Consider the following 12,573-nt stretch of genomic DNA (forward strand, 5'->3'; position numbering starts at 1 on the left):
TGAAGGTTCAAGTTTCCATCCTCATATGGGGCAATTATTTACCAAATTTTATGAATTTTTAAAACATATTAAAAAGCTTCCTTAATGAGAATAATTTTGTAAGAATTCGTAATCAAATTATTTTGTAGAAAGTTCACTGTGTTATAATAAACTAATTGTTATAATTTAATATCATTATTAAATTTTAAAAATACCTTTGAGAGTCATTTGTACCATTACTTTTGTTCACTACTGTACACTATTTATACAATACCCTTGAAAACAATCTATACAATTACCTTGGTCTATACTAATACAGTTTTACAACTTCCTACATCAGTATATAAACTGCCTTTTACAGAAAAAACAAAACTATGAAAATTTAGTTAAGCAATATTTTTCCAAGTTGAAACTACATACCTAGAGGTGGCAGCTTTCTAAATCGGAAAAACCTTTCAGCAGCAGACAGAAGATTTTCTAAAAAAAAAAAAAAAAAAAAATAGCAATTTAAAAAAATACTCAAGTTTATTAATTTTCATATCATATGTCAAATATTGTTCTTGGGGAAACGCATACTTCACCATAATCATTTAATTAATTACACTTTATTTCTTTCTGTGAAAAGTGCAATGAATGTTATTTTGAAGAGAATTATGCAGTTAATTCCTTCACTAAAATATTACACCCTTTTGAAATAAGTGAAAATTGACAGTCAGACCATTGTAATATTTGTTACTCTCATGCGAATTTTAAGAAATGTGCATCACTAAATGAGCAAGCAGGTGGCCTATATGCATTTTATCTATGGAATTATAGACAGAAATTGAGCACCTGCTCAAGAAAAGCAGCCGAAAATCATTTTGCATTCCTCCTTTGCATAGCTGCAACTCCACAGATAAAATCAGCATCAGTGAACTCTGAGTTTTTATACCGATATGCACTCTTTGTTAGCATCCGCACGAAATTTGCTTAAGGAATGATGATTTACACCAGATGAATACTTTTACCTTTTACTCAACAGCCCTCTGCATTATCATGCTGTACTATTTTTTTTTCCAGACTTTCCGTTACAAAATCTGCTCATTTCCAACTCAAGTATATGCCTTTACATTTTTTAATTACTATATGCATTTCAGCTACAATATAATTCTAATTAACTCTTCTTTATATAAAATGCAAATATTTTAGTCAAGCAAATTATGTTTTCATTAATAGTATATGAATGCATTTCTGAGAAATGTCTTTTCATGAAGCATAATTTTTCATTATTTTCAGTTAACAGATATAAAATTCTAAACATCACTATTATTCTATATAACAGACATGGCCAAACTACAGCTCTCCGACACCTCAACTGCGGCTCAAGAGCTACTTGCTGCCGTTTGCTCTCTGAAATGTGACTTGTTTGCAAGAAGCTTGTTTATTTTTTAAATAAAATTCCTTTTTGAAATAAAAAAACCATGCAATGACACACTTCTTTATTAATTGCTAATTTAATTTCTTATACTATGTGTGTAATAACTTAATCAATTTTAAATTGTCCGTACTTGACTTATCGTCAAAGTAACAAACAAAATTGAAAAAAAATTCCATTTCTGCCAATTGCTATCATATCTTGTTACTTTTAGAGCAGATAATGGCCGTCAAAAAAGCCTAAGACTTACAGATGTACACCGCTCTTGATTCACGCTTGTTCAGAGTGCATTCATCAAGGTCATTGTTAGTGAGCGGTGAATCGTTAAAAAGAACTGATTCACTACATTGAGAGAATGGCTCCAATCTGATCCCTTAAAGGAGCGGTTTTGCACACGTCTAAAACAAAGTCCGAATAAATTATTTTCATTTAGTCATGAAGAATCTGGAGTTTGATTATTGCCTGGATTAACGGAAGTCCAAGAGAGCTTAGCTGGAAGGGAGTGGAAAAAAAAATACTCTTAATGGACAAACTTCGATCAGAAACTGTTTGGCAAATGAAAAAAGAATATACTAGGCTTTCTTGTGTTGTTATGATCATCCTCCACAAGTTAAGAAGATACTGCATTTCAGTGAGTATCTTTATTCAAATTCTGGGTTCAGTGGTTCTATGTTACGGATACCACCCAGAGCTGAACTCTTGTAAGAAAGATCCCATTCCTTTGTAGAAGCATTTCACGCCTACTGTCCCAGATTATTTAACTTTGGCATGTTAACATTATCGTATTTCGCAAATTAACAAAGGACTGCATTTAACTGTGTTTCTTAATTTGTCATACGGCTAAGAATGCGCTGTGCTGCCCACTGTTACTGGAAACTCTTGCAAACTGGATTCTGCTGCTTCTCGTGATGTGTTATCTGTCTACCACATCAGATTTTCAAATTTGGGTGTGCTATGGTGTAATCATACCTTCTGCACTTAAGAAGAGACTATGTTTCATATGGTTCTAAGATATGAACTCTTGCTTGGTGCGGAATGTTGGAAATTTGGACCCTTTTGTACCCAAATGTACACTGCGTAAAAAAATAAATAAATAAATAAATGGGATAGTTCTATATCTCCCATTCTACTAGGCTGATTGACGAAAATTCAAATTGCGTTTTTCATGTCTCGAAAGCGCAACTTTGGATATATATTAGATTTATATATAGCATTGTTCTAGTAAAGGTATTTTGACACAAAATCTGACTTTTTTTTAAATGGCATGAAAATCGTTTTCCATACGACTCAAATTATGCGTAAATAGGAAATTTTCTAAAATTTGGTGCGAAATTTACGGAGAAATTCAAAAATTTATCTTGGCCCTCTTTTCAGTTTGCTCCAAGAATAATTTACTTGCCGAATTTCTTAATTTATAGCAAACTATTTTCCTTTCCTTTTTTTCATTGTACACTGTAAGGTGTCCCTTATTTTGCATTACAAATTTATTTTAAGTTAGACACCTTTCCTTAACTCTTCAACTTTCCCCCTCACATTTTCTCGCCAGAATGTAAGTTTTAAAGTTAAGTGAAGTGAGTATTTAAACGGGTGAATCTCTGAGTTTATTCAGAGCGTATTTTCGCTAGCCAGCGCACATCTTGCTGCTATCTCGCTGTTACGCTAGTAAGCCTCTTGGCCATTTCGGATTATCGTCACACCTGTTAGATTTTCGTCCAGTCAACCTGTTAGACAATAACTTAACATGCTATTCTATTTTAGATTTGAATTGATTTATATTTGAATTTATGTTTAAGTTTCACCACTAGTTGATGGTGTTTATGTAAAGCACGAAGATCGTGCCTTTCTGTTCTCATTTGAATTAATAAAGGGTTATTTTCAACCTTCTTCTGTGCTGTTACTTAATTCACGCCTGCGCGAGAATTCGCCAGGCTCCTTGCAGGATCTAATTTAATTTATGTGAAATAGCAGCGAGAGATCTTGCGAGTACGGAAAAAAGTCATAGCTCGTGCTTTTTCAAATCATTTTAATAAAGTGCATAATATATTTGGAGTTACTATCGCTCAAAAAAAAAAAAAAAAAAAAAAAAAAAAAAAAAAAGATGCCAAATTTCAAAACCTGCCAATATGTAAATTTATGTATATCTTAGAAAGTTTTGTATAAAAAAACTCAAATTTTTTGCAGGTATGCCTAGACAAATTATATTTGAATTAGCCTAAATTTTGAATTCTGGAAGTAAGAATCAAGCAAGTTTAATAAAAAATGATATATTAATAAATATATATCAAATTTAATTAACATTGAAGAGCTAACATTTTGAAAGTTAATTTTTTAAAAACTACTTGTGTGATTTTTACAAAACTTGGCAGTTTGGCATAATTTGTGTCACAGAATCGAAATATGGAAAAACACTAACATGTCATTTCAGCTAATTCTTAACAGTTACACATGTTCAAATTTCTAAATTTATGTATGTTTAACTGTGCTGCTCACTCTAAAGAAATGATAATAGACTGATTAAGTCACTATCGCTAGACTGCTTATAAGGTATTTCTCCTACCTTCTTAGCATGCCTTCGTGGTGTAATGGTCAGCACACTCACTGCATATTCGAGAGGTCCGTGGTTCGAGTATGGCAAGGGCATTGCTCATTTTTCACTTCTCCAGGTTGAAAAAAATCCTAATGTCTCTAGAGTGGCGTCCAAACTAAAAGGGTGGTTGATGATTGTACTCCACCACCATGATTTGGCGACTGGGTCCCCTTAATCCCCAGTCTTAAAAAAGGGGGACTACATAAGGTATTTCTGCCACCTTCTTAGTATGCCTTCGTGGTGTAATAAGGTATTTCTGCCACCTTCTTAGTATGCCTTCGTGGTGTAATAAGGTATTTCTGCCACCTTCTTAGTATGCCTTCGTGGTGTAATGGTCAGCACGCTCAGCACGTATTCAAGAGGTCCATGGTTCAAGTCCTGGCAAGGGCATGGCTCATTTTTTACTGCTCCAGCTTAAAAAAAATCCTGATGTCTCTACAATATGAGGTAATTTAAAATGTAATCCTCTCTCATTTTTTTTTTTTTTCCCTTGGGTTAATTTTATTTCAGGCAACTTCTGCTAACATTCTTTCTGTGTGATCCCCTTGTTTTATAACAGTTGCTAGCCAATATGTTGAAAGATTTGCTATTCTTTGTAGAATACTACATTTATTGAGTCGTTGAATGACTCGGGTAACTGAAGAAACCTCTTTCAGGATGGAAGAAAAAACGCTGTCCACATACAGCTCTTCTAATTTGGAGATTTTAGGATTGGTAAACTAAACGTGCCGTTCTTATTTGTTTAGGAGACTTGCCCAACTTTTTCATAATAAGGTGCCCTTTAAAGTTAATTTCACATTCCTAAGCAAGTGAAATAATTTTTATGCAGTTTCTTCACATATTTTGCAATACCTTACAGTAATGTGCTGCAGTTAACACATTTTCCTAGTGAAACTCTACCTTCCGTAATAGAATTCCTTGGTAATTCTTGGGAGAAATTATAATTTACTTCATAAATGTTTAGCATGCTAAAATTTTTTAGATCTCGGGGAGAACCATTTGTTTAACAATGATAAGTTTTCAATTCACATTTTGTTGATTGCTGTCAATTCAAAATATAACTTTTTCAACTTCATTATCATGTTACATCAAGTAATGGAGGATCAACTGGATACAAATACCTCTGTTCTATAAAAATTCTGTCAAAATATGGCATACCAATTTAGATGAAATTGCTTTAGTTTATTGTACTTTGCTTGATGAATTTCTTTCTTTCTTCTTTCTTTTCACAAATATCGCACTGGGATAGAAACGTGTTTTGACCCCGATACTTCTAAAATTTTTCACCCCTTTAGCTCTTCCACTTGGTGACATTGTATCGGTTACCCCAGCTGTGGTATTGGCCTTATACTTTTTTAATATGTTGATATTTTTCATCTTCTTAGTCTTCGATCATCATATATGTCTGACATGTCCTTCACAAAAGCTCTGCAGCCCAAAGGGGTCTCAGTATGCTGACTCCTCATGAAAAAAGAAAATTATTAATTTTATGCAAAAGATTTAAAGGAGTTGATAGCAGTTTTTGAAATAATTTTTCTTTCTCGAATAAAACTTTCTCTGTAATGTGTGCTGACTTGCATTTCTTCATTTATTTTTGTAAAAGGCTTTCTTTGCATTAAAGAAAAAACACTTTTTTAATTAAATATTTATAATTAACTCAAATGAAAAATGTTTTACATTAGTGTATTCTCAAAGACCAATACAAATTCTTCCGCTTTTAGCTTACATCTGCTAAATTCAAACAACAATTATAAAAGGAGGAGGATAAAAGAAACAAAAAGAGAATATTTTCTGTCTGAAAGAACAGTCAACTGCAACATTAATTTCAAATTTATATTTTATTAGAACTTACTTTTCTGAATACAGGGCAGAGAATAAAATACTTATTTACATTTGTACATAACCATCTTAATCACATAAAAAAATGCAAAATTCTCATTAATTTACTTCAAAACTTTCTTTCCATCGAAAACATGGCTTATTTTTTAAACGGTATAAATACGGATTTGCGGCTCTTGAACATTCATGAAATCTACTATGCAGCTACTGTCATCATGAAGTTTGGCCACCAATGCTATATAATGTCACAGGCTAAAACATTTGTCTTAATTTTCAACTTTATCATACATTTTATATTGGAGAATTTGATTATGGATATAACAATAGTAATAGAGAATTTGATTGTGGATATAACAATAGTATATAGTAGTCTACATAACAATAGATTTGTTCAATGTTCTTTAAAGAACTCTTACTAATTTGTACATTCTTAAGTGTTTTTGAGATTCAAATGCAAATCAACAAACAACATAATACATACAACAGTTGGTTAGCAACAATATCTCAAACAAGAAACAGCTGTACCATATTATTGAGAAATATATGGAAAATTTGCATTAAATCAATGCCAGTCTAAAATACAATTTTGCCTACTTCTGAAGTTGATCTGCTATTTACTAAATACAAATTAAAATTTACTTAAGTGTAGTAAAAAATGACTAACTTTGAAAGAATGTTATAACAAATATTCATTCTAAAATTCGATACTAATATATGTCTATTATTTCCTTAATTTTAGCAATGTTAACTTCTCTCTCTCTCTTTTCAATTAGGAACAGCAACTTAAACTGTTACTTGGATTGTGAAAAATTTGGTTAAATCAAATTCAACATGAGCCATATAATATTTAGTAAAATTAAAATTTACTTGTACATATAAACTAGTCACATGTGCAAAAAATATGTGCTCACTACCTTCAATGAAACCAAGCTTGAGTTCCGAAAAAAAAAAAAAAAAAGCAACTATGTGAAATCAGCATGAACTGTATAATATTCAGTAAGATTAAAATTTATTTATACATATGAACTAGTGACATGTGCATGAACTCATGCTCACTGCTCTCAATGAAATCAAGCTTAAGTTTTTCCTGTAAAAAAAAAAAATAATAAAAAATTCTAAAAGGAAAAATCACACGCCATTTAATTAGATTTTGTTATACATTAGAATCTTTTCAAAGATTTTTTAAATCAACTCTGAGATCGGAATTTACATTTAGTGAAAATTTATGCTCAGTGAAAACATCAAGAGATATTTCAATGGATTTCAATGAAGTAATTTCATTGTACACCTTAAACTATAGTAGCAATTTTAAAAAGTAAGCAACAAAGGTTCAAAGGTTGACAGATATTTTAAAAATTATGAGGCATCCAAAAAAATGATTAAATGAATTTCTGAATATTAAAGAAATTGCACTTATCAGATAGACAACAAAGATAAATATTTTCAACAAGTATTAAGAAAAAGATAAAACATAAATTATTACCTTACTGAAATAAAGGAAACTAAAAATTTACTGCAAGTAAATTACAAACAAAATGAAAATTAACAAACCAAAATAAGTTCACTGTTTTCTTTAATGAAAAGCAACTTAACGTTATTCTTTCTACAGTTAGTGGCATATTTGAAATTGAAATATGATTTAACATAACAGAAAGTAATTATCTGAATTTTATCAAAATGCAATCTGCCTTTCATTTTCAAAATATTCCTGCGATAACACAGCCTAAATTTTCTTTCTAAAGCATAAGAGCAAAAAAGTTTCAAATGCTGAACCCTCTAACCAGTCTAAGAACTATAAAAATGAGAATGGCTTTCATGACCCTTAGAATCAGAAGATAGCAAAATCTCTCCATTTTCACTAAGGTCAAATTTCTGAAGTGAAGGAATTGCTGCTTTCCTGTTTCTTACAATTTCCATTTCGGGCAAACGGCATTTTATTGTGAAAGACACCTAATGTGTTTTATGTCAAATCTTGCTAATCAGTCATTTTTATACCAAATGTGTAATCTAAGTACCCAAAATTTAAAAAATATTTTGGTAATTCTTATCTTTTAGAAATTTTTAAATCTCCTTTATATTTTATACGTGACAAAAAATATTCATAAAAGAACTGAGATAAACAAACTTCATCAAAATTTATGCAAAACGTGAAACTTTAATTTTAACTTTTATAGAAAGTCTATTAGCTTTTCCTGTGATAATAAAGGGTTGTAACAGTAGCTATTTTATAATTGCCCTCTTCTGAAATAATTCTGATTATAAGCATGTTGATTTTGAAAGATATTATTTACATCCCTTAAAACATAATGAAAGCCATTAATCAATCAATCTTCTATTTTACCACTTTTTTTAATCATCAAATGTTTTACTTTACAGCTGTGACTCTAAGGACATCTAATATCCCTATCATGCATCAAATTAAATTCTTCTTTAGCTATTGCTAACTGTATAGAATCAACTTGTCTTGCTCTTGAATGAACAAGCTCAACTTTATTTATTATTACATGTTTAATCTCGTGATTTCTATAGGTGTATAGGTCTATCTCGTGATTTTTATAGTCGTAAAATAAATCTAAAAATTTTATTGATTTGGTGAAACACGCTATTTATTAGGTTACACTATTTTATCAGAAGAAAGTAAAGCAGTATCATCTTGATCACTCAGTACTGTTTTACTCCCCCAAAATAAGCCTGTTTTAATTCAAATGAATAAGCAAGTTAAATTTGCTTAAAAAGGTCAGCGCCTAAAAATCTTTTTTTTTTTTTTTTTTTAACTTTTTCACCCTAGCAATTATATATGGAAACTGAAATAGGTTCAGGGTTGATGTTGCACTTGATCAGCAGGAAAACAATCTCAATCCAAATTCTCATCATCTGTGTGTGAAGTATATTTGTCAATCATCATGAATCTTTCGCTTGGGTCAAAAATTCTTCATTATACTTTCATAACTCTTCTTCAAAGAGCTTTGATGTCATTCATGTTGTACACTGGAATCAGAAAGAATTTCCCTACTTTTCTTAAGCATCTGGACTTTTAAGATTTTCCAATCATTAAAAGAAATTTTGTGCAAATATGAATAGCACTAAATATTCATACTGGCACACATAAGCTCTGTGATTCACACTTTCGACATTTTCTAATAGAGCATCTTCGGTTATTTGAAATTAAAATTTTAATGTTTGGCCTAGGTTCATCAAATGTTGAGAATGTTTTTTTCTTGGTCATGGAAAAAGATATCCTGAACTTACTTTTTTTTTTTTTCCATTGCTTCACATCTAATTTTAAAGTGCTGCCAATACTCGAATAATTTTTTCTGATGAAATTTTGCTCCACTACTTAAACCTATTCAACCAGTCATTTGAGCAGAAAAAGACAGTTTCTCTAAGGTGCCTGGTAAATTCATTGGCCTTTGTCCAGATATTGGTATTTTCACGATTGTAATAGTCTTCAATGTCAGTGTACTTGGCCACTCATAGCTTTTCCTTGCTAAAACTTTTTTTCACAGGCAGAAACAGACAAGTAGATTTTTCAATATGATATCATCTGCAGATTTAGATAAACTACATTCCCAGCAGATATAAATTTGGCTGCACTCATTTTGCATCCTCCAAATAATTGTTACCTATCTTAAATGCAGAACACTTTAAAGCAAGCAAGAAGAATTTTTGACATTAAAAAAACATTAAAGATTTCATCAAAGAATTTGCGAGATTTTTGCTCTTTTGAAAAAGATGGCAAAAGAACACAATTTTGTTACTAATGTCCCAAATCCAATAATCATGCATTCCTCTCCTCCAAGATATACGTGCTTGAAAAGGAAAGATTCGATAAACTCTTATAAAAATATATGCGAATTGCAAAAAACCCAAATACAAAAACTCCATTTGCAGAAAAGAGCCTGGACAGCACTTACGCTTAAACAAACCAAACAAATAATGATAAAAAAAAAAGTTCACTCCCTTAATAATAATCAACTGCACAGCCTCTAACTTGGAAGTTTTAATAGTGCCCCTTCCTGCACAGTGAAAATTTCAAAATTTTCCCTGAATAGCACCAACCTTGAACAAAGTTGTCTCTGATTTCTCAATCAAAGAGTTTGAATGGACTTAAAGGCCTTTCATGTTCTTTGCTTCAATAATCATGTACACAATACGGTTCCAAAGGTATGCTTATTGTGTCCTGGTTCTCCTAGAATACAGTGTTAAACTTGTGTCACACAGCCAAAAGAAGATAAAAGAACAGTAATAGGTGTTTTCCTTCAGAAATGGAAGGAGGAATGTGGATCCCAACTTCTTAAATCAAAATGAATTCAAGGGTTAGCAACTTCTTGAAAACTTGTTGAAATTCAAGAAAAATATGAAATATACAAAAAAGGTTTAAATAGGAAATTTCTAGAGAGTTTTGTTCTATCCGATTTTCATTCTTCTTCTGGAGCTTTGCTGTTGCAGTACAAAATAACATTTAGTGTACAGGAAATTGGGCAGTGCAAAAATATTTGTTCATTATACCTGGGATTATTATAATGGGATTTAACTGTAACTGCTGAGTAACCAAAATACTCTGACTGCAGATATATGTTGATAGACCAAAATACGTCTAAATTACATACTCGGATGTTAATCTTGCTGATTTGATATTAAAGACAAAATACAATGCTTCACATCTTGGAGCAATCAGGTTCCGAAAATATTAATCATTACCCACCAGTAACACAGTAGAAAGGGTCCAAAATCTGGGCATCCTATACCATAAAAGACCATGAGAAAAGGGAACATTTTTTCCTCCCAGTCTTTAAGAATAGAGAATATAATACATAGGGAAAAGGCAGTAAAAGTACAGTAAAAGTGATTTTTCTCGGGGCTGACTGAGAATCCTAAGTCATTCTCAAACACCTGCTAGATAGGCAATTGTACCATGGCTAATACACTGATTGATGCTGTATTAACATTAGCCAATACAACACTTTTAGCCCTCAAGTAGTTGTGAGGGAAGGTTAGCATTTCTCTATCTGACCTAAACAATAAATAAAATATATGGGTTTTTTGTTTGCATTCAGAAGCTCCTTGACAGCATTTTAATAGTATTTCAACACACGACAGTTCCATACAAATCAAAAAAGGAGACACTTCTGCATAAAAGAAGCATCCATTGTGTGATGAATAATAGCAATTTGTATAGTTTAGTCACATTTACACAAAAATCACATCTTGGTTATTTTTTGATAACTAACAACAGAGATCTTGATTATGAGTTTGTTTTATTAAATTCTAAGCTGTTGAACTACAAAAATATATATTTTAGCAAAAATGTTATGCTTAAAGAATGAAAAATACCTTAGGGTATCTTTAAAATTGTATACATCTTTTGATAACCTTGATAGATATTCGCTACTTTTATTTTATGTTTCAAATGCTAAAGTTTTTGAAAAATACATTTTTTTCATCCACATATTATTATAACATGTACTTTTTAAAAATTTTTAAAGGAGAGGCCTTTATAGTTGTTCATTTTAAACTCATCATTTTATTTTTATATAACTGAAAAATAATCACTTTGGATTTACACTTTTTACTTATTTGAGTTAATTAAAAAATAAAATTACCACAAATTTTCAGTTTTTGTAAGTTTTGGGAATGGCAACAGGAAACTTTTCTGTTTACAGACAAAATGGCATCAAACAATGAAAAAGCAATGCGTATTCCAAAAGATTATAGGGGGAAAATCTCCGAAAACAATTGAGGCGATTCTGAGATGCTGAAATTCAAACCTCCACCAATATGAATTTAATAAACCTCCACCAATAGAACAATCAATTAAAAGATAGCTAAAACCGCTTCGAGACCAGACATGTTTTGCATAGATGCAAGTAGGAAAATATTTCTGCAATTTGAGATGTGCTTGCACAATCCCAGTAAATTCATTCATCACATCAGCCTGCAAACAGGAATTCTCAGGTCGACCGTTCATAAAACTGTTCTTGAATGATTGAAATGGAATAAATTGCACATTTGTCTACAAACCAAACCTATGGTCGAGTCATTCATAAATAATTTTCTGCAGACAATCTTGATCGTATCAGTAATGAAAGTCAATTTCTTCAGAAAATCATATTCTGTGACAAAGCAACATTTCGTATTTCAGGACAGGTTAATCAACTTAACTGCAGGATTTCAAAATCAGAAAACCTGCATTGTGTACAAGAAATTAAGCGAAGTAGTCCTGAAGTTAACATTTTATATGCAGTCGTAACAAAGTGATTGGTTTTTTTTTTTTTTTTTTTTTTTTTTTCTGAGTCATCAATTTATTTAGATGTTTACTTTGATATACTGAGACTGTTCGCTGTACTGCAATTAGAAGAAATGCAGCTAAATGTTTTTTCCTTACAGGATGGGACTCCTGCCATTGGGCTACACATGGGCAAGATTTCCTTAAAACATTTTCAGATTCATGCATTGGTAGAGGTATACCAATTTCATGGAGACGTCATTTTTCGGACATCACACCATTCACCTTTTCACCTTTTTCTGTGGATACCTGAAAAACTGAGTTCATGCTGCAGAAATTCTTAGCATCAAAGAACTTAAAAAATCAAATGACCACAAAAATAATTACTGTTACCCTACAAATGCTTAATAAAGTCGGAAGGGAAATCAAGAACATACTTGATCAATAACGTACATGATATTCTCCAAGCAACTCTTTGCTTAAGTTGGAGTGTATTAATATAAAATTCTTTGAAGTGCTGAATAAAAT

At 31.3% G+C, this 12,573-nt stretch overlaps 1 protein-coding gene across 1 annotated transcript in view; it reads right to left on the reverse strand.

The window, feature by feature from the left end:
• Positions 1-12,573, reverse strand: part of LOC118180933 (uncharacterized) — a 206,662-nt gene that overhangs the window by 168,580 nt on the left and 25,509 nt on the right. The window contains exon 4 of the mRNA XM_085807381.1: positions 400-456. Within this exon, the coding sequence (XP_085663507.1) occupies positions 400-456 (57 nt within the window). The remainder of the gene's footprint in view (positions 1-399; positions 457-12,573) is intronic.

This window comes from Stegodyphus dumicola, chromosome X1 (genome assembly GCF_044657685.1).
Source record: "Stegodyphus dumicola isolate Sdum_Otavi_A_Nest chromosome X1, ASM4465768v1".
Lineage (NCBI taxonomy): Eukaryota > Metazoa > Arthropoda > Arachnida > Araneae > Eresidae > Stegodyphus > Stegodyphus dumicola.